Source organism: Scophthalmus maximus, chromosome 4 (assembly GCF_022379125.1).
Source record: "Scophthalmus maximus strain ysfricsl-2021 chromosome 4, ASM2237912v1, whole genome shotgun sequence".
Taxonomy (NCBI): domain Eukaryota; kingdom Metazoa; phylum Chordata; class Actinopteri; order Pleuronectiformes; family Scophthalmidae; genus Scophthalmus; species Scophthalmus maximus.
In genome coordinates this window covers 10,941,344-10,968,354 of record NC_061518.1, presented here as the reverse complement: position 1 = coordinate 10,968,354, position 27,011 = coordinate 10,941,344, and the positions used below count along the sequence as shown (strand labels likewise).

The 27,011-nt window shown below is 41.1% G+C and overlaps 1 protein-coding gene across 3 annotated transcripts in view; it reads right to left on the bottom strand.

Annotated features, from left to right (window-relative positions):
* syt7b (synaptotagmin VIIb) overlaps positions 1 to 27,011 on the bottom strand; it is an 80,318-nt gene that overhangs the window by 33,686 nt on the left and 19,621 nt on the right. For all 3 annotated transcript variants that reach the window (XM_035627687.2, XM_035627686.2, XM_035627688.2), the window contains exons 2-3: positions 8,218 to 8,321; positions 185 to 264 (exon numbers count right to left, since the gene is read on the bottom strand). In XM_035627687.2, coding sequence (XP_035483580.1) covers positions 185 to 264; positions 8,218 to 8,321 — 184 coding nt within the window. The remainder of the gene's footprint in view (positions 1 to 184; positions 265 to 8,217; positions 8,322 to 27,011) is intronic.

Below are 27,011 nucleotides of genomic sequence, written 5' to 3'. Positions count from 1 at the left end.
TTCAACCTGATTGATAAATGAGAAATAAAGCCATATAACACTGTCTCAAGTGCATCAATCCAGGATGAATATTTCCGACCAGGTATCCGTTTTCTAATCACAGATGGCTTTTTAGAATGTGATACTTTCACGGCGTCGTGGATCATTTCCGTACGCCACCATCTACACCCTCCCTGACACCTACTTGATGGCTTTATTTTCCCCTCGACCTCGAACAGAATCTGGAGAGCTTGCCGCTTCCACCCAGGGCTTATTCCTCTTCCCCTGCAAAGAGACAAGAGGGAGAGGGACAAAGAATGATGGGGAGGGGGAGACAGATCTTAAAGCCATGTCTTGATCGTTGTTTACGAAGGCCATTTTGCAACTGAAGTGCTCATTATGGAGGCTTTAGAACGGCATCAGGTTCCAACACACGTCGTAAAATATGATGAATGAGGGAAGAGCAAACAAATTGGTTTGATGCCAGGACCACAGCCAGCTTTGAGACGTGACGAGGGACCACTTAACCACAATGAGATGCAAAAAAAACCCTCTCACATGCATGGCACATGCACAAACATGTCTTTACACAAAAATGTCTCACACATTAGGCTTGACATCAGATTCTAAACAGAACTTTGATGGATGTCATAATGCAAAACAGGAAGATATGTACTAGTAAACATTAATGAAACCTGAAGGAGCAGCCATATCATGGTTTATTACACCAGCAAAGACTGTATTTATAGCAGTGTGTTAAGGGTTTATGGCATGGCTTCAGACTGTTTGCACAAGTTGTAGTATACGCTTGTAGCTGATGTGCTCTTCCTCGAAAAGAACTGCATGTACAATGGTACCAATTGTATACTGCAGGAGCAGCATTTGGTGAGACCCGGGCTGCAAGTGTCTTCTCCTGAAACGTTCCAGCAATGTTGGAGGGAGATTGTTAACAATCAAGACGACATCAAGTGAACAGAAGAGAAGCTACGATTTCGAAAGCAGTGGTTGGGAATATAAGTGAAGAAAAACATTGGCCTGGTCATGCACATTCGTCTGGTGTTTCCTGGTGTCGTCATCAGTGCGTGAAATCAGATGCCGAACTATAAATCAAAACGCTCTAGGTTTTTTTTTTACGGGCGGGACTGTCAGAAAATCCCTGGTGTGAAGAATCAACCCAGGTCAAGGAGATGGAAACAATAAATCCTCAGATTTGGTAAAACTTTATTCTCAAAGCAGTCCTCTTTAAGAGAGGAACAGGTTCATTTTCAGGATAAGAAAATTCTATACAGTGCAGCTTATTTCACTTACACTCTGCAATCTTTTTTTACTACCTAATGGATAGTGCTTTCAGAGGAGCCATATACAGTAGTTACAGTTATTGAGCAATGTTTCTTATTGAACTCTATTGAACTCTTGAGGGTGATTAACACTGAGCTCTATCCAGTTGAGCAACATACAGACTTTTAGGTCTTACATAATTTTTTCCCATCCTAACCTCACAACAAAGACATGAAGAGCACAGAAGCCATGAAAGACTTATTAAACACACGACCGCTCTTCATTTCTCAACAGCTGTGAAACTAAAGTAGACTTACATCAAAAGTCCGAAGCAGAGAGAGTCACTATTCTTCAAGTGCCTGAAGTGCCTTGTTTGCGTCCCTGCCCTGTTTTCCATAAAGCATCTACATCACCAAGTAATACAAGCGCTTACGTACAGTTTTCAGCACAAAGTACAGAGCTTATGAATTTACAACATTAAATATTGAATGTAACAGAGGAATAAAATTGAAACTTAACACTGTGGAACCTTCCGTCTCTAGTCTTGATGGTTTGGGTCAGTTGGCCGGTTTGTCCTGACTTTCATGATCAAACTCTGTCTCAAATTGGTCCAGCAGAACCAATTCTATTGTTACCATGGATACAGCAGTGTTTACAGCTGATCAGGAAGCATCTTGGCAAATGGGTGTGACATTTCCGACGCGTGCTCTAAACACTTTATTTATCATAAATGAGTAGGACAGGTGACCAATGAGAAAAGAATGGGCTCTTTTTGGAGGCGGCCCCAGGTCTAAAATGGAGCGTTTCAGACAGGGGGTGAAACTAGGCGCTGTAAGGATACATGTATGACACCAACAAAAACATATTTAGAACATTACAGCTTGTCAACATATTCTAGTAGAACCACAAATTAAAATTAGGAACCAGTAAATGACCAACATATGGGCATTTTAACAGATTCCCTATTTTCACTGAACAGAAACTATGCTTTTCTTGCACTTCAGCAGGTTAGGCAGCTGCTTCAGGTACACAAAGTCCAACTTTTGGTTTTTGGTTCTGTTTTATGCGACCACACCATATTCACACTTGATGACAGTTTGGAGTCAGTTCCCCTGACCTGCATGCCTTTGAACCGTTGGAGGAAACTCGAGAGGCCCGCACACACGAAGAGAACATCAAAATTTAAAAGCCCCCCAGCTGAGGCGTGGGTTCAAACCCACTATCACCATGTTGAAAGTGACAGAGCTATAACCTCAAGCCACTATATGCAGCCATGCAGGAGAAAACACAGCGTCTCAACCTGAGGACAGTCTCACGTCGATAAGATTTGGAATCTGTTTCTCCAAATATTTATGATCACAGGCCCTGTATTTTCTATTATTATAATTATTATTTAGGGCTGCAACTAACGATTATTTTCATAATCAATTAATCTGACGATTATTTTCTCGATTAGTTGTTTGGTCCATAAAACTTCATAAAATGTGAAAAAATGTTGATCGTATTTCCCAAAACCCCAAGATGATGTTTTTTTTAAATATTCACATTCAAGAAGCTGACATCAGTGAATTTTGACTTTTTTTCCAATAAAAACTACTTGGACCGATTAATCGATTATCAAAATAGTTGGTGATTAATTTAGTAATTGATTACTAATAGATTAATCGATTAACTGTTGCAGCTCTATTATTATTATTAATATTTATTCATCAATTTATGTATTTTTTTCAAATTGGGCAAAACTGATAAGTGATGTCATAAACCAACTCCTTTGTTTAGTTATGGTAGTTCAACTCCTCTTTCAAACCATCTTGGTCAAAATGAGTCCAATACAGTCTTTGAGTCCTTTAGATGCAGATGTGTTGCTGAGTCCTGACCTGGGGAACTGGTTATTCTGTGTTGTGACATGTCCCTGAAGCTACTTCAAACCTTCAACGGAGGAGAGTGAGCGACTCTCAAATCCAGAAAGACATTGCTTTTTCATTAATATCAAAAAGATACAGTGTTTTTGACAGTTTCTATGTTTCAATGATTTATATGATTGCTATATTTCTGTGAGGGGCAGTGAAACAGGACCCAAATGCAAAGTGCAGGAACAAAAGATTTGATGAAAGGAGAACAAAAAGAACATCACAGTATTAGGAGGAAAAAATACACAAAAATCCAACAAAAGTAACTACTAGGAAAAAAACACTGGTAACCAGGAGGAAACAACACGGCACGGGAGACATAACAGACGAGCTGACAAAGACACAGGGGAAAAGGAAGTGAAGAGACATGAGAAGAGAAAACTAGGAAGTAAAACAGGAAATAGCAAACTCGAAAAACAAGAAACCCAAGGGATAACAAATGTAACTTAACAGAGATACACAATAAATGGTAATTAAAGAATAAATCCACGAGTCCACAAGAAACAAAAAAGTTCACCGGAGGCTTTAAAGAGCTCATTGTCCTTAAAAATGCATTATTGGGAAGGGAAGTTAAATGTTTATCGTCAAAGCTCATGTTTTATTTTCATATCACTCTAGAGGAAGTCTATTTTGTTGGGAGATTTGAAGTTGAATATGACACTCTTAGATGAATGTGTTATTTGTACTCAGTAAATGATTTTAAGCAGCTTGTAGCCGGGAGGCTTCAGACACAGCAGCACAGTGTCGAATGTTTGTCTAAATGCAGCTTTTAGTGTCCTGCTGACAACTGGCCTCTTTATATAATGCACTACATCTATTCCTCATGCATCCACGATACACTCTATTACTTATCATGCAACACCTCACGCGTCCGGCTCGGCACAATCATTTTCAATACAGTGTGAAGCTCCAGGCCTGACCTGATCTGTGCCTACATTAAGCCACTACACTGTAAACACACACAAACAACCTGTGCAGTGTGTGTGCACACAGGACAGAATAATATTAGATTGTGCGCCTCAGAGAAGGATGGATTTCTGGCAGTCGAGAATATGCTATTGAATGCAGCTCATCTATCATTAAACAGAATGATAAAATCTTCAGGAGGCTGGCGAGAAGAGGGTGGAGACGGCACAGTGTCGAGAGAGTGTGGGAGGATGTGAGAAACAGAACGGAGGAGCCAGAGGACGGGGAGAAGCAGGAGGAACTGAGTGTGACGACAGAGGAGAAGGGGCAACTAAGACTCAGAGAACAGAGGCGGTTTGAAACAGAAACCAGAATAATGACGTTGGCACAGTTTTGCGAGGGGAAGTGAAAGACATGACACGTAGCACGGTTTCCCTGTTCAGAGCATTGTGGCCCTGCTTCTCTCCGGAGTCTGCTGTCATCATGTTTGTCTCACACCTGGAGGATCAACAGCACCTTCCCCTCCTACCCGTCAGAAGGCCTCTGGGGCTGATGGTGCCTCAGTCTCTCACTTCCACCCTCCTCCCTCTCCTCGCCCCTTCCACGTCCGTGGAACAACAAATCGAATGAGACCAGTTTCAGACAGCTTCATCCCTCCTGGAGCACATGCTTCCCAATGAGCGTGTTGCTTTTATGGTCAGAAATGTACCATTCATATAAGAGGGAGTGATTTTAAATACACAAAACCTGACTTCACCAACCCTACCTCCAGGAAATTACATCTATATACCCTCACCCTTTGTTACCTGGATCAAGGTCCCTGGAGACATGTACACAGAAGACGCACATTGGTGAAGGTAAGGAAAAGATCACGGTTAAATGTTGATAAGTAAAGTAAATCTGTCTCATGCCTCAAATCCATGACTTTTATTGTCACCGAACCAAGACAACAATCTCTGTCTAATCTAATCTTCCTGTGAGAGTTCATTACTGTACATACTGTAGATATTATAGGGCAGTGGTGAGGAATCATCTTCCTATCAAGGGCCATTTCAATTGTAATACCATCCTCCAAAATTCATAATAAATTATGAATTGAATTGTTTAACACATGTATCACACTAACCTCTCTAACGCGCTGGCTTGAACTGCTTCTCTTTTGCCTTGCGTCTGATGTCAGATGGTAGCGATGATGATGCTACTCACAGCTTGTTTTAGCAAAAAAAAAACTTGTTCAAGCAAAACCTCCCCTTTGATTGCAAACACAGCAAATCCTCACTCTAACGCCGCTTTCGTCCCACGAACAAACACTGCTTGGCGGGCGCCCCTTGCTTTGTCTCGTTGCATCGCAGGTCAGAGAGAAAAGCTAGAAATTTTTTTGCTGTGTTTCTTCAATGTTCCATATCAGTAATCTGCCCTGTTACGGTTCTTTGAGACAAACTGACACTTTGGAATAATTTTACTTTCCCTCTGCTTAAAACGGCTCCGCAGCAGCAACAAGGCTCTCCTTCAAAAAGTCGCCTTCTGCTTTGGGCTTCAGTCGGCGCAAAACTTGCTGGCATAACATCGTCTGTGTAAGAATGAGGATTTGTGTAAGCAGCTGGCTGGACAGCCCAAACTCTGAAGAGTGTTAACCTTCTCCAGGACAATTTGTTTGTGTAACGCTTCCAGTTCAGCTGCAGGTTGCAGCTGTAATGACTGGCACTTAAGAAAATGATTGTCCTTATTCACAGCTAATGTGCATACTTTGCACAACCCTGCAAACACACTGGCTCGTCTAACCGTTTGTACTGAAAAATGTTGGTCTACTTCTTTGTTATTTTACCTTATCACAGAAAAAAATAATTTCTGTCATGAGAACTTTTTGTATTTTTGTTGTTGTTGGTATTAATGAATTTCCCTGCATCCCACATTAAACTGTCTCTCAGGTCGTTGGCCGGAGGTTCCCCACCCGTGTTGAAGGGAAAACAAATGTCACTAATTTGCAGTCTACAACTTACATTAATTGACGACATTTCCTCGTCAATGCGTTATTGGAAAACACAATCTGTGTATTTATCGGTTATATATGTAATGAGTACACTTGGTTGCTCATGTAACTGCCTCTTGTTGGATGGAGTTTATACTGGGTTTTACTAACTAGAGCTGAGGCAACTGGTTGATGAATTGGCTGACAATTAATTGACTCCTATTTTGATAATTAATCATCATATTAAGTTATTTTTCGAGCAACAATGCCAAATGTTTGCTTCTCAATTGTGAAGAATGCTGCTTTTCTTGGTCCAGTATGACAGTGAAATTGTAATCTTTGTGTTTTTGTCTGTTATTCAGACAAAATAAGTAGCAAGGAAATACCACCTGAAACTCTCAGAAAATTGTGGTGGTATATATTCACAGTTTTTCCAAAACGATTCACAGAGAAAATAATCAGCAGATTTATATGTGATGAAAAATAATAACTAGTTATTATTGGTGACATTTTCATCATCTCACTTGACATTGTTTCTTTCTTTTTTTTAACTTGTAGCTGCTTATTAATTTAACCTCTGACACGGGAGAGACTGAAAATATAATGATATACACGATAGAAAAGAGACAAGGACTGTGAAGGGTAAACTACAGTGGCAGCAGAAATGAGGGGGGGAGAGAGAGAAAATCCTGGAAAAAGGAATCAGTGACATTCTAACAAGGACATGGAGATAAAGTAACAAAGAGACGAATACAAACCAGACCATAAAAGGAAAAAGAGGGTGACACAAAAACGAAGACAGAGGCATAGATAACTTTGAGGGTGGACAAAGATAAGACGATGTGTTCGTTGGTCGGGTTCAGTGGGTTTTCTTTTTTTAATCAAAAGCCATTAAAACAATTTTGACTCCTCACATACCTTATAGATCTCGTGAGCGATTGTAAAAGGTACCTAAGAAAATCGTGCCATTTAGCTCAGCTGTGTTTCTTCTGAATATCACAGTTGACTTACAGCTTGTGCTTTTGCCACCAACTGCTGCCACAGACGGACAAGACGGACTGACAGACAGAGATGAGAGGGAGGCAGGGAGGGAGGAAATCAGGGCAGAGTAAGCAATGCCACGACATCTGAATATATAGGAGGAATTACAGTTGCTCCAGCTGGAACCACTAGCTCTGAGTGATGCTCATTAGCATATGAATCATTAGTATGGCGCTGGAGGCCGGAGGCTGGAGGCAAGAAGCCATGATGCACAGAGCCATGTTTACCGGGTGCACCGAGGTTTCTTGTCATGTTTACTGTCATGGCCAAATATACTGGCTCTCTGCAGCTCCAGTACCAGAGAGCACAAAAAGCAAAAAGGATTCAACAGTAACAGCAACACAAAGCACAAACTCACTGCATACAGTCAAATTCAAGGTCGCACTGTGATGAAAAGAAAATCCTGACCGACTGCACAATTTATCTACAAGGCCGTTGTGTTATTCAGAAACATGTCAGAAAAAAAAGAAAACGATAGACTGGAAACATTCAAGTTGTGAAACACACATGTTTGTCCATCAGATCCATTTGCCCCTTATCATAGAGCTGCTGAACCACAACATGTTTCTCATGACCTCCAATGTGTCTGCAGTTCTGAGTATCAAAAGCTTCATTGCAAAGGAAGCTGACGGTGAATGTCTTGTCAGATTCCCAAACTTGTATAGATACTGATTTAAATCAACAAAAAAAAAATCAAATTTGAGACTTCATTCAATATTTGCCGAGCTCTGTATACGTTATATATAAGTTACGTTATGAGTTCAGATTCTTGTTTTTAAATGTAAATTCGTTTTGTAGAAAAACTTAAGTAAGTTTCATTTGGTATTGGGATACTAGTGACAATATTTCTTATAACAACTTCTATAAATAATATAAAATAACATAAATATATAAAATTATGTAAAAATCAATATGTCATTTAATGCTGATTTTTCTTTCGCCACAAGCAGTCTTCTGTTTCTCTTTGTTCCTTTTACGTGTCTGTGTCTGCCCGTGCTCGACACATAAAACAATTCATTACCAACTTTTTTCGCAGATATATCTCCCAACAAAAAATGCCCTGGTTTACACAAGGACACCGGCTCAGTTGAAATGACTTTGGGAGTGTGTGGAAGAGTAAGCACAGTAACTTACCAGTTTACGTTGACACCACGTGCAGACGCCACAGAGAGCTACCAGCCAAACGGCACACACGACAAACGCAACAGACACCAGGAAAACGCTGAGAGACACTGAGCCTGAGGGAGAGAAACAGAGACACATGGAGAGGAGGGGGTTAGTGCATTCAGTGTAACAGTTGCCCTCCCGAGACTGAAAGACCAGTTCCCCGTTGCAACTGTTGAGGTACAAAGTGTGATCAAATTCCCAATATTAGAAAAAATATAAAGGTTTCATCAGGAACAATGCCTCGCAATGTGCCTTCCCTCCTTCTGTCGTCTCTTTCTCCATTCATCCATGTCACCTGGCATCTGGCATCAGCAAAGAGAGACTAAATAGAGTGAAGGGGGAAAGACATAATGGCACAAACATTTCTTCATACTCATGTTCGCTTCGTGTATAAATAGGAGATGTGCACATGTCACGATGAGATAACATCTTGGGACCAGGAGCTGTGCAATTACCAGCCTCCGTTTTTTCGCGCTCCTATCTTGTAAATCCTTCAGCAACTTTGTTCCCATCTTTCAACAGTCGAGAACTTCATCCAGAGCCTTCTATTCCTCATCTCATTTTCTTTCAATCACCGCTGCTCATTCAGTTGTCTGCCACCTTGTCCACTGACAAAACAATGAGCTCATACCTTCCACATCCTTTTTTTCCCCACTGCAAAGTTCTCTGCCTGAACAATTAATCTGACTGCAGATCCCCCCTTGTTTCTCTTTTCATCCCTACCTGTGGCCCTTCAACATTTATCAATTTGTTGGGGCCATTAAATCGAGGAAGTGGATTAGTTGAGACAACTTAATCTTCCTTATCCACCCTCTTCCCTCACATTGTATAATCTCCTCATCTCCTCCGGAGGTAATATGCACATTTTAAACCAAGGTCTACGCAGACTTGTTCCCTGGTAACACTCCTTTTCTACAAGTCTTCTGAAAGCTATTCAAAGTTGAAAATTGTGTTAGTTATTCCCATTAGATGTTGCCTCCTCATGCAAACATTTCCAGCATATCTATTGTCATCTAACCTAATTGTGGTGCATTCAGACAGACCTAACTCTCTGTTATTGCACATTATTCTCTCCACACTTTCCCCATTATGTCGCACTACTGTTAACGTTATATAAAATGTCCAACAATACTGAAACATCTGTGATAACAGATAAAAATAGGCCGATTCTGGTACATTGGTACATGCCATTCACTGAATATTAGGGAAGAGCTAGAGAAGGTGATATCTCATTTTTACAATAGATTAATAAATAAGTTATGACTGATTAGCAAAACCTAAAATCTAATCTATTGTATTTCCCCAAGAGTCTCAATTATTAAAGAGCCAGTTTCTTTTTACCCACCAGCCGCAGCAAAATGTATGCAAGTCTTATTTTGTATCGTGAAATATTAGGCATGGCAGTTGCGATCACAGCTCTGAGCCGTACAGTCTGGAGACGGAGGGTGTGTTGTCGTAAGAAGTGTCCGTATAGTTAACAGATAAGTGGTCTGAGTCCTATTAGTGTTTCCTTGTCCATTTCGAGCGACACGAAAAAAAGACAGAAAGCCGACTCAGTTGAAACCGCTGAGGAAGCTGAAATAGTCTCCAGCTGGAGGGAACTCAAGCAGCTGGAAAGACGAACGACTCCTTTCAGAACTTTCAGAACTACTACACCTCCGTCTGTGGACACGCGCGTCTAACAGTTTTTCACTTGGTGGGGTGTTATCAGCAGGGGGAGTTCATTATATCAGTCACTAATCCACTCCCAGTGTTTTTGTTTTTTTCCAAAAGCCAATTTGTGATACAACCAGCCCCGTGCAGATCGCCCACACTTAACAAACCCTGACAGATGATGATGAAACATGCAAGAGAAGCCCGTGATTCAGTTTTCTTCTTTTGTAATGTTTTCTCCATTTGCTTTATGTAGTTTTCATTGTTGCTGGTGGTTTCAAAAAGGATATGAGAAATCCTGTCAGTAACTTGAAACAAATACATACATTTTAATTTACTCTTCTGTTGCAAAGACAATATGTATTATGAAGCAGTTTCAAATCATTTTTGATTGACATATTTTTTTCAAATGTTATATTTAAGTATCTGAATTTCTTACCAGGATACAAAACAAACATAATTCTAAATGCAGAGTTGCAATTACAATACCATCACATCTACAAGAGCACACCTGGCGATGGCCTGGCTCATGCTGTGATCAGATTTCCGCTGAACAAAGAAAATCAGCCCAACAAGTTGAGAGATGATTATGCCTCTATCTCTGCCTCACACAAAGCTTTAGACAACCTGTTCTGCACCAATAGAAATCAGGAAGGACTCGCACTGGAACTCCATTTGCATACTGAGAGTGAATCACAGAGTTGAACTGGAATAATGAGAAGGCTTATGAACATCGGGTGTAAATGTAAAGATGTCATCATCCAAATTATATATCCAGCTACGGACTACATCACAACACCAGGTTGAAATGTAGTCCTGGTTTAATGATATCATGGCTGTTATATCTCACACTACTCAACCACTGACATCATATCGTACACCACTCACTCTGTAAGCTATGTGTTTGCTCAATATTCAAACTTTTTGTGGAATCATTTCAACCCAGTGGAGCTGTTGTCAAACATGAAGTCTGCAAAATGTCCAGAGAATTGGGTCCGGATATTTTTGCGGGAGTTTGCCGTTCGCATATGAGGAACGCAGCAGGAGACTGTCCGAGTCAGACACGTTCACACCAGCAGGAGCAACATTTTTGGACATTTGCGTTCTCACACATAACCCTTCTGGAAAAGCTCAGGAACATATCCAGACCTCAGACAGTGCATGTCTGAAAGCAGCTTAGGAGGAGAGTTCAGCACCATGGAGAGCGTCCGTCCCCACTGGTCCTCCACCCACAGGCTGAAGGGGAGATCTGTGGCGCTGAGCCGGAGCTCAGGAGTGTGTCTTTTGTCTCGTTTCGAAAACAGTGTCTCTAAATGTTAAGTCAACTACAAGAATGTCTGGTTCCTGAATCCGTATCACTCTCTGAGTCGTCCCAAAGATGCATGTGTTTCAGGAGCACATCCACTGTCACAAAGGGGGAGGCCAACAACCCCACAGCGGGTACCTGGGGTATTCTCTTTCCTGAATAGGATTACAGATGAGGACTGAGCATTGCTTTGTGGTTCAGCTATCCTTAGGGGGGGTCGGATACAACACTCATATTACCTCAGCTGCTGCTGTGGCTGTTTGATCTGCATCTACTCACTTGTGGACAATATCTTTGCCATGAAGATGAGCTCATAACCCTCAAAACAATCCCCCACCCACCGTGACCTGTCACGAAATGACCTACTGAGCTTCTGTTGCAGAAATCTATTCTCGTGCGCATGTACTGATGATTGCTGAGAAGCTGGTGAGAAGCTAAAATAATCATTTAAAGACAGCATCACAACCATAATCACACTTGAGAAAAGCTCATGCGTATTGACGAAATCTAAATTTCCTCACTCGATCTATCTTGATGATGCCATCTTCTTTTTTGGAAGACAAAAACCCACCAAAAAAAACAATCACAGCACATGTAATGCTGATGTAATTATGTAACGTCAGGTCATGGAAGGTTCAATAAACGTGGATTACCTCCAGATGCAGCACCCACTGTGCCGTGTTTGGTATCGTGCTGGGGACCTCCCGTGGCTCAAGGTATAAACAAGATCATGCGATACACTGCTGTCACTCAGACGCTCTCTCTTTGCCTCTCTCTCTCTCTCTTGTTTTCTCTATGTATTGTGGAGCGACTGCGTACAGTGTCTGAGAAAATCTATCATTGATTATTATTTTCATAATTTATTCATCATTAAACATAATGCAAATTGTGTTTCACATTTGCTCACAGGCACAAGTGTCATTCTCATTATTCTAAATTTCCCTCGGGATCAATTAAGTATCCATCTATCTATCTATCTATTCTCTTACTAATTGCTATTCTTGTCTCCCAAATTCCTTCTTCCTATTCTTGCAGTGTCCCTGTCAACATGCCAATATTTACACTCAAGTGGTAATTATACAGTTCATAACTCAAAGCTCTCATAAAAGTGACCCTCAGCACATGACAGAGTATGCTGCAGTAAAACATTTTTAATTAACTTTTTAATTCCAACTATTTTTCTTATGTTGTGAGCTTGCGCTTTGAGCAAGCGTCCTTTATAAGCCATCTTGTCTTCCTATTGTCACATTTTATCGACCACGGTCTATATGGACGTTTTTCTGTTTTGCATTACCTTTTTAATAAAGCACCTGTAGATTTAAGTTTCACTCTGAGTATATCCGTCCCCTTCACCTTGACTTACTCACTGTTCAATAGAAATTGGTTAAAAATGGAGAAAAAAATGCAGCTTTTGAATACAGTATATGACTCAACTCCACGGGACAATAGGTTTAATTCCCAGGTGAAAACATTCTTTGTTGGCTTGTTTTTACGAAACGGGAAGACGTGTACACAGTTTGGTGTTCAAGTCCGCCACTATGGTAACAACTTTGCAAGCGGGTAGTGCAGACAATACCAAGGCATAAAAACATGACTAAAATTACAATATATTCACTTATAATCCAACAGAAAAAAAATCTACTTTTGTGCCCTCGACCATTTTTCAAAAATGTCTGCAAACATGCCACAACTTGTTTCAAGGTCAAATCTCACGAATACCACAAAACCACAGTCTGGAACAAACTAAACACGACCCCATGTGAATAGTCCAGATATTTCCTTTTTTCTTAACAGACAGATATAAACGCTCCCTCTCTTCGAGAAGAAGTTAAGAGGTGGCTTTGCTCTAATTCAAAAGCTGCCTGATCCCAGGAATTAACTTGGTGAGTGTGAGGTTAATAACGGTGAATGGAAGGACGGTCAAAATTATGAATATAGGAGCAAGTTGTAATAAACTGTAATAGTCCTTTGAGGTGAGACGACACAAACGCTCCTCCTCTCTTTCCTTCCCCATTCAGCCCCTGCTCTCTTCTCTTGTGTCCACCAGTGTCTCTCTCTGTCACACGTGGCCCCTCTACTCGCTCTGCATCTCCCCTCTTCCACCTACTGTGCTTATCTGTTTGTGCTCTCAGCTCACTCAGCCCCTGGTGCCGGCGCCAGGCACGACACAGAGAATGAGCAATAATAGTCGCTGGAGACCCGCGGAGGAGCATCGCTCGCTGCAGGTCAGCGCAACCTGGAGTGGGCCGCCGACGCGGGAGGTGACCTTTGACTGGCGCAACAGACGCACTGCGAGACGAGTGGCGCCCGGTGAAAGGAACATGGGGATTCAATTATACAGAAAACCAGAAGGGTATGACAGAGAAATGTGTCTCGGTTTAGAGGACTACAACTGTATGGAAGCTCAGCATTTCTTCAGGCATGTCTATGTTTTTGGACTATTTGTTGCATGGATTGAGAAAAATTGTTGAAGTTCATTAACCCTGGGGATTAAATTATTCACTCCTCGTATAAAAGGCAGGAGTGAGGAAGATGGAGGAAGCTGTAGGAAGCCTGGCAAGTAGAGTAGACAGCCGGATCAACTGTTGGCAACCCCCTAACCCTTAACTCCCTCAGGACTTCTTGTTCACAGCAACACAACAAGTCTTTGTCCAGAATCACTGGTTGCCTGGGGTGGATCTCATTCTTTCAAATGCTTTCCCCCTGAAGCACAAACCTTAAGCAAACATTGTCTTTTACAGCTGAAAAAAAAAAATCAATTTTCTTTGGATGGTCAAACTAAAAAGTTTTGCTCAAGATTACAGTTTTGGGGGAGGGTTAAAATGTGGATGTCACGTACTTAATGATCCCTTCATCTGGGACTAATTTCATACACCTAAAGGTCAACACATTGAGAAGTTTTGGAAAATTATCAAAATCATACTTGGCCGTCTGTGGCCAGAACCGGTGCTTTAACCACATTGACAACCATATTCCTACAACATGAGGACCTTTACTGCGTGTTGGAGGTTCCCCAAACCACTGGGCTGTTTATTCCTGCACATAAAAAAACAGTTCAGTTAGGACCACTATAGTGACAATCAAATCATTTCAACAATCCCAAATAGTTCTATTTAGTGGCATGGCTCGGAACAGAGCATGCAACAATGACAAAACAACACATTTGGGACCCTCTGGAAAAGTTCAGGAAAATGTCTGTAATGTCGGAAAGCAGCTCCAGTCACATTGAACTGAAAACAAACTAAAAGGCAACAGAGATATGAAAGCTACAACAGTGTGGGTGGGCTACTGTGAGTGAATGTGCAGTGAAGGCACCACACCACCTTGACCCCAATGCGACGTGGCCAGAGGAAGCCATACAGTGCATCGTTCAGGGCGAAATCACAATCGCAACGGAGCATTTCTCATGTTTGTGAATGAGACACGAAGGTGTCGAGTCCCTCTTGCGTTTCCCATTTCAACGGCCTCTTCCCACAAACCATACATTCCCTAATGCATGCCAGCAGACTTCATTACACTCCTGCCAAACCATCATTGCTATTCTGTATCCCTGCGACTCATTCAACTGAAAAGTCAAAAAGCAGTTGCTCTGTTGCCTGCTTCTAATGCAAGCCAAGCCCCACGGGGGATGGGCGTGTAAAACGCTGGCGACTTTCCAGTTTAAACAGTGTCCTTTATTTTAGTATCATTTCTCTTCATTTCAATGGTGTAACGGAGGAGATGTGTGACAACCGTTGGGATCAAGCAAAGGGAGAAACCTTGGACAAAACAAACAGTTTATCGCTAGAGAGGAGAAACACAGATGGCCATGTGTTTTGTTTCCGCACACATGAACTGCAGCAAACGGGCTGCTGTCTCAGAGGGGCGCGACACTACGCACCCATGACAGACTCATAACCTAATACACTTGAGTGGCAGGTGTGTTTATCCGGGCTAAACATCTTGACAGTCGGCAGGCAGAGCCATCAAAAAGGGTTTGCGTAAGAACTGTGATCTGTTGTCCGTAATGACGAGGATCAGAGGTTTACTGTGTGCAGCAGGGCAGGCTACGGCTGAATGGACAGAGCAGAAGAACCATCATGACTCAAACAGAGACGGCGGAGATACAGGAGAGGAGATCAAAGCTGGATTCTCATGGATACAGTAGGTGAAAGGACATCATAAAGACGCAGACTGTATGAAAGACCATGAGGAAAATTATTGATTGAAGTGCAGTGATAACAGACAGTGAGCAAGTGACTGTTACAACCACACTGCATTATCAGAGTTCCTTTATCATTTATCTATACTCATTCACACAACATAGATCCTTGAAAATTCTTTTTCGAAACCGTGTATTCATGTTTCTAAACAGGAATGTATGAGCTCGGACCAAACAGGGTATTGAAGTTTTCAAGTATTAATAGACGGACTTAAATCTATTTCTACAGATTAACAATTTTTTTGAGATAAACTAATTGTTCATTTTGACATAAGATGGTCTTGAAGATTCTCCCAATGATTTTGTTAGTTCCCCCAAAATTCCCAAACTCCCAAAGTTCTCAGCTCAATTTTCATTGACATCAATCTTGATATACACTCAGCTGTAGGTAACGTGACAATAAACTGGATGAAACAATGGGAGCAATAATGAGAATATATTTTCTTTAAAAGGCCTTTACAGTCGCACAACAACACAGTTTGAATCACAACTAAAGTCGAGCAAAGTGCAAACAATTAGATTGATACATTTGCCAAAAGAATATTTATTAAAATACAGTCTCAGAGAAAATATTAGTTGATATTAAAATGAAAAAAACTACTTACATTTTTTACTCACACAACCTTTTCTTTTGGGTATAGCACAGTCAGTATGAACTGACTTCCCTTAAGCACAAACAAATTATATAACCAAGCATCTAATCTGTGCTATCATGCAAATGTGGAGCTGGAATCAGCTGCATTTACAATAATTAAGATTGACTGAGAGACTTTGATTCATAATAACTGCATTGTCGCCACAGATGTTAGTGACAAAATGCAACCGTGATCCCATGAATACAACATCGGATGCAGCCTCTTTCATTCCTAAAATGAATTATGTGTGACACCAACAAATAGCATAACGTTAAAGGCCTTTTAAAAAACCACGAAAACATATTTCATCCCAAATGCGTGCAATGGTAAATTTGCAGACATGGTTCCCACAAATTCCTGCTCCTTTCTGAATTTGTGGCACATCGACACTGTCCGGCCCAAAACAACTGTTGGTTTATTTTGTGGTTCATGAATCTGTGTTGTTTGTTCATTGTGGCCAGCTGCTCGTGCGAGTACAATTCCCTGTTGCGCCGCTGCCAGATAGAGACGCTGCCTTCAGTGCTTCCACCCCCCTGAAAATACACTGACTTATAAGTTGGCATGTTGCAACCTACTTGCCTGAGTTTGAGCTTATTATTTGTGACGAAGGGAAGTAGTCCCAGGAGCCCTCTTTCACAGATGCAGTTTCACTCTGAAAACTTACACGGAGGAGTATGTGCGGGAGCTGCAGCTGATTTACTGGTGTTGTCTCAACAAAAGCTATTAATGAACCGATTTAAGCGCAACTCCCACAAATAGTTTCTAATTTTTTAGGGTTTAGGAGTAATTTATTGAGCTTTTTACCACTAAGCGTTCTTTGTTATGGGTATGGCCCACACATGTTCTCCCATTTCCTCCGCTTTCCATCATGACATTTACTAAGACTTCAAGTAGTACCATGAAATATTTTCTTTAATATTGATCCTCCCTTTTCAATGTCGGTGTGATGACAACTGTACGATCCCCATGCCAGGCAAAGAAGGGGGTAATTGCTGCCGTACAGTAATTTATTCTTTGAATGGCAAATTAATTTCAAAGCTTCTTTTGAGGAACATTTCAAAGTGTTACTTTGTTTGGCCCAGAAGGGACTGGATTTTTGAAAACCAGTTAAGCAAATCATCTTCATAAATCTCAGCAAAACTGGAAAGAGTGAAACAAAGAAACCGAGATGAGATAATGACAAAGCATTTCCTCTTTCCTTTCCTTTGTCTGCCTCCATTTTACACTCTTATTAGTCCCTCGCTGTGTCCCAGTTCAGGAGCCGGATCCTCTGAAGTCTACATTTCTAGACGGAATATGTCAGGCCGACACGGCCTGCCACATTTCACAGAATATACTCCAAATGCAGCCCAACAAAAAGAGGCAGCTATTTGATACAACCAGTATATCTTTGCCATTGTTCTTTTAAAAACTTATCACATCCTTGTGAGCTTGTAAAAGCAGGAAAGGCCATGTGACCATGCCATATTTGCAAGGTGTGAGTTTGATGTCATGTGTGAATGAACATATTCTTATTTTGAATAATAGTGCGAGTGCTGCTGTAAAAACGGACATGACAATACGGTGGTTTGTATCTGCGAATAGGTTTGATGAGGTGAGAGAGGAACATTCCAGATTATAAAGGCAGAAAGCTTTTACCAAGTCAAAGTAACCAATTAAAACACCATTATTTTCCAGCAGTGCACATCAGCACCTGCCTGTGAAACAGCATCAGACACCCTCCAATCAAAACTGTGAAGTATGGACAAACACATATTCACGGGTTATACAAACCCCGGTATTCTCTAACGTGTCAGCGAGTGCAAATATTTGCACGACCTATACTTTCCTAAAAGTGTGTATAGATACATCAAAAGGCAAATATATTTCCCAAAAATTCAATTTTGACATTTTTACCATACTAATCCATTTGCAGCTGGCGTGGGGCGAGGGCCAGGACACTGGTAGATAAGACTGAATACATTTCTTTGCAGCAGCATGCAGAGACAGCCAAGTTTGAATTTCTGGTGTGGAGAAAATTTGCCTAACAGGAAGCCTGGGCTTTGCCTTCAGGCCAACAGCACGCTTTATCTGGAAGAGTCCACTGTTGTCGTTGTGGTGTCAACAAATATTCTCTGTGAGGATCCACATGTTCAACCAGCAAACATCTTCCGAACGTGGTCACAGTTCCGAAACCACATTGCACACTGCTGCACGACTTGTGGCCTTAAGGAAAGTAACGTGTTCTGTAGCATGTTCACTAATCCACAATAATGATATTAATGCGATATCTAAAGAAAATTCAGTTAAGTGTTTAGTAATGTGACAGTGACCTTTGACCTTTGAAATTCTAATCAGTTTATCCCTGAGGCCAAATTTGAAGAAATTGCCTTGGAGCATTCCTGAGACTTCCTGAGAGGATTTACAAGTGAATCAGGGCATTATGGGGCCTAATGGTTAAACACTATAACTTTCATTAGCTGATAATAAAATGTAAACAAATGTCTTGGCTTCACTTTGGTTCTACAGATTATACTTTGAAATGGGTTTTGTGTGGCTGGCAAACTTCTACGTCTGTGTGGGCCCAAAACCATACCATACTTCAGAGACCAAAACTTGACTGAGGTGACAGACGTTTAACGTGGGAACTGATGAGGCAGCAAAATTAAAAACCTGGAGAGAAAGTTTACACTGGGTCCAGTCTGCCAGTCTGCCTGCAGTGCCCACACATTCTGAACATAAAATCTGATAGAGTTTTTCTTTTTGTTCTTCCTTGAAATATAAATGATTTCTTGTTATTTTGGAGGATCGCTGCACACGGTCCCATACATGTGCTGTCAATCATCCCTGGGAGCAGATGGCGCAGCCAGACTACCGGTGTTCTTCACAATAGGGCAATCAATTAGCTGCAATCCAGCAGGGGGCTGCGTACAAATTTATTTTTTGTTCTGGAAAAGGCAGATTTTACTTTGACACAGCTACTTATGATCAACAACTTCCCAATACATCCCTGTAAACAATGTTTAGCATCATTAACCCCAATTAAGAAAAATCTAGGAACACGTTTTTTTCCCCCAACAATATATTGTATAATGTTCCTTTGACAATATAGTGCCTGTGCCCTTTAATTTTAGAGTCGTGGACTGCAATTCAAATTCAAATCTTCTCAGTGTAACATCAATGCAGCGATAAGATCAGTCGTCCTGCTCAGCTCTCCCGCTGTCTGTCCAGCATCTATTTGATCTGTCTCTTTCTCCGTATCTTTCTTAAAGACACAAAGACAGATACACGCATGACACTGCACACACAACTACACATAAATCGGTGCCTATGGTTGACATATTTCAGTCGGGACCACAGACCGACTGATCGAAATCCTTACAGCACCAGCATGGCTAAAAACAGACACTATATCTACCGCACCCCAGGACTGAGTCCCACTTAACTACACTCTACACCTACCTGTTTCCCAACGTCGCTCAGTAAGTTCCAAACTCACTACACGTCTAAGAGAAGGTGTCAGGTTGGACGCACTCAAGCTGAAAAAAGGCTTTAAGAAAACATGCTCCACTTGAAGTTTAACTCTGTCAACTTCTTGTCACCTTCCTACTGTTTTCTTTCTCTTGTTATTTTCTTTTCTTCCAGTGGTAACGTAGCAACAGCGGCTCAGAAGAATACTTACTAGTGCACGCCCAGGAGCAGTGTGACTGGCATTTTAAAACCGTGCTCTCTGACTGCCACCTTAATCACATGAAGACAACAGAGAGGTATAGGCACAGAGTCAAGCAGAGCAGACTCCGCTTTGTCTCGCTGATCTGAAGAACATAACCTGAGTAAGGATGAATGTGGCGGTCTGGTGTAAATGGTTTCAGGCTCTTGGAAACACACATATGCTACATGTAGTAGAGTCTGATCAAACTTGATTTTAGATATTATTAGGAATGTTATGTCCACCGTATTTGACAACAGCCACTTTTGATTTTACCACTCTCTAATAAGTCACACTTAAAAGGGTCCTTAAGTCATTAGTTATGTCCCACTTTTTGGGTTAATAAATAGTTTTCAAATATTCTATAGATCCGTTATACACCACGAATAAGCTCACGTTTTGGGCTGCAAAGTTGTAAAAAAAAAAAAAAATCTAATATTTAAGTCATTTATAAAATAATTACTAAAGGGTAAGAAGTTTCTAAATGTCTAATAAGCCAGCAGCAAAAGTGAATACTTAATCTGCTGTTATAAAGGTAAGTGATTAAATATGGTTCTCACAATATTTCACCAAGTCTGCAGCTGTACAATGTAATGCACATTTAATTAATAGATGTTGGTTCAGATGCTCTGCAACTCTTTACCAAGATGTTTGCCAGTGCTCCACTGGGACAAAAATCCTCATTAACAAAAGCTTAATACTGAAAATTCCAAGCGAGTGTGTGGCTTGTTCTTATTAACAGTTTTAAAACTGATCTATAAAACATTAAAAACATTATTCAAAACCCCTTAGCTACAACCTATGAACCTTTAGTAATGGTTACTTATAAAAAGTTAAACTTTTCTGCACTGCAATTTCTTGTCGGCTCAAATTGACCGATAACATTGGCCAAAAGCCATTTCATCTGCCATGTGCCCAGTTTCATGAGAGTGAGCTGGCACCAGTTCCCAGGCCAGTCCCCTCGTGCGGACATGCAGCCGAGGCCCGATCAGCTCTGTCGTACAGCGATCAACAACTGACGGTGGCGGTCGCTGTTTCTGGCAGTGTCGTCACTCTCCGGCCTCTGTGTGAAGTATTTTATGACTTCATTACTGACACTTAAACCAGAGAACAGTGTTTACACTGCCCCACAGCGCGATGATGGACTGCAGAGCTGAATGGCTTTGACAGAGGAGTCCGTGGACACACCTCCTCTGGCCCGTCTGTGTGACTGTCTCTTTTTTTTTGGGAGGGGGGGGGGGGCTGACTAGTTGGCTCTGTCGCTGCCCTTCTAATCTTCACCTGTGTGGCTTTAAGTCTCCTGAAAGGTCTGCTTGTTTTCTATTTTTCCCCAGTGACCTCTCCTGCTCACTGAGAAAAGACGCCGAGGAATCTCCAATGTGACTCATGCATGAAGACAGATGCAAGACAAAGACAGACTGGGCTGTGATACGCAAGGAGTTGGCTGGGTCGGAAACAGCTGTGCAGGAAACAATGAGTTGTCAGGAGCAGTGTGTGTGTGTGTGTGTGTGTGTGTGTGTGAGTGTGTGTGTGTTTTCAGGGTAACAAGTTCTCCAACCTGAACAACCATGGGTCTTTTGTGCCTATCCTCTCATACAATCCATGGGAGTGTCTCCTAAAATAGTGGCCCTACAGTGGCAGGCGTCATGGTTACATTAATAAACAAGCTTATGGAACGGTCACACTTTGGTAAGGTTTGTGCACAAAAAACTACTTTGTTAAGTTAAGGTTAGAGTGTGGTCATAGATTAAGGAATTAATGAGAAATGAGAAACGAAGAGCGGCCTCCTCCAGTGTCAGTCCGGTGTTTTGTTGATCCATCGGTCCACCTTTGACTTTGTCACTCTTTACACAATGTCACCTGGCTACCTTATTTGCTCCTGTCATAAACACATCCACTGGAGGTCACCTAACAACAAAGCCTAATGACAGGGTGTAAATTAATTTCCTGTGCAGACTACCCATGGGGTCCTTTTTTCGAGTAGGGCAGACTCATTCAGGGTTGGTGTGTGTGTGCGTGTGTCTTTGTGGATGTGCTGCTGAGTGGGTTGGACTCCAGATAGCCTCGGGACCAGTGAAATCATCAGTCAGATTGTGTTGTGTCCGCTTGACAAACAAAGGTCTTGCTCGTGGAGGAGCAGCACTGTCATCCGAAGCTCTAGTTTGCACCCATTAACAAGCACCCAGGACAGCCTCATCACCCTCTGCATCAGGACCACTTTGAAACATGGCCGTGATTAGATATGACACAGCAACAAGGTCAAGATCTGAGGAGAAGATCTGGACCACAATACTGTTTTTCTACTGACTCAGTGTTCTTAGTGCTGTCATAGTATATCCCTATTAGGCAATGACAGCAAAGAAGATGGGAATGATGTGCAATAGCATCTGAGATGTGGCTTGAGGTCAAGATGAAAAGTCTGTTTTTAAATAATTTTGAGATAATTAAAAAAAATCTAGCTTTTAAGGAAGTAAGCAAAATGCAAAGAAAGAGGTCAATCGTGTTAAGAGTGAAATGGTGCGTATAATTCATATATAACACATCCATAAATACGTGTCATTCCAAATTGTAGATCCACATATGCAGCTTCAGTACCTTGAATTCATTTCTAAACCTACCTGGAGCTCACCAGTGAACTAGTAATAGTAATAGAAGTGACCTTGTAATTTGTCTGAACAATAGCTGATGGAATAACACACTCCTCAGCCTACTCAGTGGCTCAAAACCTGAGTTATACTAAACTAAATGTTATGGCGGAGTGGAGCACATTTCTGTCTGAGAAATGTGAAGTATGTGAAGAGGAATCGATCCATAACTGAACTGGGATTATATAAGGTTCATGAAATATTAATGCAAGAACGGTTTTAGTTGCCAATCACTGACATTTTAAAGCTATTTTCACAAAAACAGTGTAGACACGACTGTAAACGTTGAATATCACTGGTTTGGCAAAAAACAAAAAATGAATCAAATGCCAAATTAGGATAAAACAATGCTGCCACCTTACTTGCCATTAGAACCAAACTCTTTCTATCGTCCTTCTGTTGCATGCTTTCCTTCCATTGTCTTTTTGTTGCATATATTTATTTTTCCTTACAACTTTTATGGTGTTATTTAATAATTAATTTAATGTGAGGCACTTTGTGACTTTGCTCTGGGAAAGGTGCTATACTAAATATATTTCATTTGCTTACTTACCTGGATAAAAGCGAAGACTGTAGGCAAATCCCGGTTATTGTTTTTGCTACTGTTGTTTGTAAACTTGGAGTATCAGAAGCTATTATTATATCTTCTTCAAGCGACACTCGGGCAACCTGGTGATGCACTTTCATAAATGTAGATGACAGGGTGCTCTGGTCACTTCAGGGTTTAAGGCACTGACAGTAAAATGCAACATCCCTGGTTCGAGACCGACCAGGAACCTAACTTGCATCTCCCACCCAAAAATGGGGGACTGACAGAGGATTTCATAACTGTCACTCCCTTGTGTGGTAAACACCCACATATTTCAAAGTCCACGCCACAGGGTTTTCCAAGCCCAAGGTTTCCAAGCCCAACTCGCTAAAAAACCCCAACAACATCATTTCTATAAGCCATGCAAGACTTTATACAGCTGTTTCCACAGGCGTACACCTGAAATGGTTGGCCTGCTCCTTTAAAATGCAACAATAGTTCAATTCAAGCGATTCACACCGACTGATGCTGAAGAGTCATTCATCACATTACTTTTCGCAGATTAATGGAGGCGAGTCAACATAATTCATAATCACTGCATTGATGCAGAGAGTGAATCATTACACCACAAGCACTTTGTCATTCTCGTGCAATGTGGCGATATTGTGGGTTTGGGTGGTTTTATGATGCACATATTTTCACGGTCAGTGTATGGAATTGACAAATCAACATATTTTCCAAAGAATATAAATAATAATAAAACGTGAAAATTGTTTTCTTTGTCCACTAATTGAGATTACAACAACAAATTAATTTCCTTCTGTCAGAAGTGAACATTGTTCATCCGTGTGGTTAAACCACAACATTTTGGGGTTTGTTAGGCTTTAAAATGTATTCACATACAAGGTGATGATCCATTTCAAACCTCGGATCTCATACAAATCAACCCACTGTCCATATTCAATCTTCAAAGTCGAAAAGATTATTTCTTTGGCAAGGTTTTTTTTTTTAATAGACACCAGAGACAGACAAGCTTTTTTATGGTTGGCTCACCTATTGGCATTTCAAATCGGTTTTGCATTTTTACTACATCTCTCTGTGTGGATATTTTCCTTGGTTATAAAAGCCACTTGGAGGCATGCCAGTAGGCATTTAGGAGACAGTGTTGTTGTTTCACTAAGATGAATCCAGATGAGGACAAAAACCTTCGGGCATTAGAGTCCCTTGTCTGTTTCAATTTTTAATAATTTCTTCATTTAAACTGCAAAACTTAAACATAATGCAATTTTTTTTTAAATGCCTGGAAAGCAGGAAGAATACTGATTATATGAATCAAACAGAGAGAGTGCCATACCAGCAAATAGAGATCGAGGAAGGCCTGTAGTCGAATTCTACAGACATCAATACAGAGTTTAGCCTTTTTTCTTTCTGATGTTTCAGAGTTACAGGCAAACAGTGAAGATATCAGATCCTTCGTTAGATGCCTGAAGATACCCTAACTGAAGAACAACAGGATTCCTTAGATGCACCAATCTCTGTGGAGGAACTGGTATAGCTCACAGAAGAGCGTTACCTGGTGAAGCCCCTGGTCTAGATGGCTTCACGGTCAAGTTTCACACGTCTGACTCCAGCACAAAATGTACACTGACACATTAAAAACTGGCCACCTACCGCCCTCCCTGCTGGAGGCAGCTGTTACTATAATCATACAGAGCGGACAGATTATAAAAGCTAAAGGACTAACTCACTACTTGGCTATATTCGCCCTGATCAGGTGGGATTTCTCCTCAAATGTAGCTCTGCTGACAATACCACACGTCTCATCATCATTATGTGAGCCACCCATAATGATAATTCTCCTGCAGCAGCCATCTCTTTAAGCAAAAAAGGCATTAGACACGGTTGAGTGGCTCTATCTATTCCTCACCCCAGAGTCATTTGGTTTTAGTGATGAAATAATTATGTTAAATATTGTTAACTAATGGCCTGGTTTCACGCTGGTTTGGTAAGGGGGACAAGACAGTGGCAACAGAATTCCCCCCGGGTCTCTTAGCTACCAGCTTTTGACTGGAAACGTCAAGCCACACTCTGATGCAGGTGACGTCCTTACTGTTCTTTAAAATTCTCTTACCTGTCAGGTTGCAAAGTTAACGGCCGCCAAAACCAGAAGTGCCCCTATGACTCTCTTGTTCCGAAGAGGAAACTTTTCCTGGCCCAGCAAAGGCATTAAAATACCTGGGTGTAACTATACCCCCTGGACTAATATTGAACCATTGTTGAATCAATTTGAAGTAGATATTGAATGATGGGCCCCTTCTTAGCACTTAAGGGTAAAGTCAATGTTTTGAAAATGACCTGTGTACACTACGTTATATTCTCCAGGCACTCACAGCTAATTCCACTTCAATATTTTAAACTATTTGATAAACTTTGTAACACATTTGTCTAGAATGGCAAGTGCCCCAGGGTCAATTTACATAAAGTGCAAAGGCTGGTGGACCAGGATGCTCTTGGTATTATAAACTTATTGCTATACCATCATTCCTTTGGCCTCGCGCAACTTGTCCTCTAGTGTCTGTCCCCTGAGGGGGCACCTGCCCAGTTCCCCACACCACCATTAAACCTTCGGTTCCTTTTCAATAGCCCCAACAAGCTCTGATGTTCTCTCCTATGTGGTTACGTTATTTGATATAGGCCACGAGGCATCAAAATATAACTCCCTGTTGCTTATTAAACTCCAACAGTAAAGGGCTCTTATCTGAAGTCAGCCCGGGAGACTGAGCTCTATATTTCATTCAAAGAGTGACAAACGAGTAACATCTTAAAGAACTGGAGGAAAATGTTATGGGAAATTAGAACAAGATTACTGCAGTATAAAATGACAAAGAGGGTCTACTGGTCCCACTCTAGGTTACACAGGGTGGAATTAAGGGGCAGCTCGAATCGCTGGGAGCATAGGGAGAGCTCTGGTACACTTCTCCGTATGTTGTACAAAAATCTGGTTATGATAAAAATCTAACTCAGGCATCCAATTCTGCACAAGCCTGTTTGTTATGGAAGATCCCCTCTCTCTCTCTCAAACAGAATGGAAGGCGATCACCCTACCACCAGACCAAATGGGTGAATTACATCTCCTTCATTAAAGGATCCTTAAAATATGGCATATTACATATTAGCTCAAATCCCTGAGACCTGTGACACTCAATATACGTCACATCTGCCAGTTAAGTATTCTCTGTAAGTGCCAACTCAGTTATTATCATTTTCTGTGTTAGTAAGACTTCACTTTTTCTCTCAGTCTCAGTTCTGTTTACTGTTTAGTAGTAAAACTGTATAACCTTGTTTCTATTTCATGTGTTCTGTCTCTCTGCCCTTAAACTGCCATATTATTTGATGTGTTGATTAGTTCTGTTTAAAAAAGAAAAACAATTAAAAACTACTGACCACCAAAAAGGAGGATTAAACCTTCACTGTGCCAATTTACATGAAGAGATTTTTACATAAAAGAGTATAAAAGTCTACAAAGCAGGCGAGTTAAGATAAAGTCTCAAAATGGGAACAAGATCGAACCACTTGCAGTGAATGAGTCCCATTAAATAATCCATACGTGGTAATGTGACAGTGTGGCTGTTTACTCAGGGACCTCACGTCCCACTGACTGCACATTCAGTCAGTGAAGCTAAGAGAGGAAGAAGCTGTCAGAGTTTTAAATAATTTAAAAAGGGGAGCAGAAACTGAAAAAAACTAAACCCTACCAGGTTACTGTGAGGCCAATTTAGTATAAAATACAAAATCGCAAACTTGGCTTTACAATCCTTACAGCACACAACACCCTGTATCCGTAGATCTTTGAGTCTGATAAGAAAAACAAATGAAAGATAAGTAATAAGTCATGAACGGCACGGAGACGATTCAACAAGTCCTCAAACAAAAAGTCCATATAGGTTTGTTTGTTTGTTCACACCCTCAGATACAACCTTGAGGGTACCAGCGGTGGGCGAAGGTAAGAGATCTTAGATTATTTGTTCCTCGTCTTTTATCATCATGGAACAGTCCCTCAATATGTAACTTAGTTTATATCATCACTCACCCACAACCCTTTTT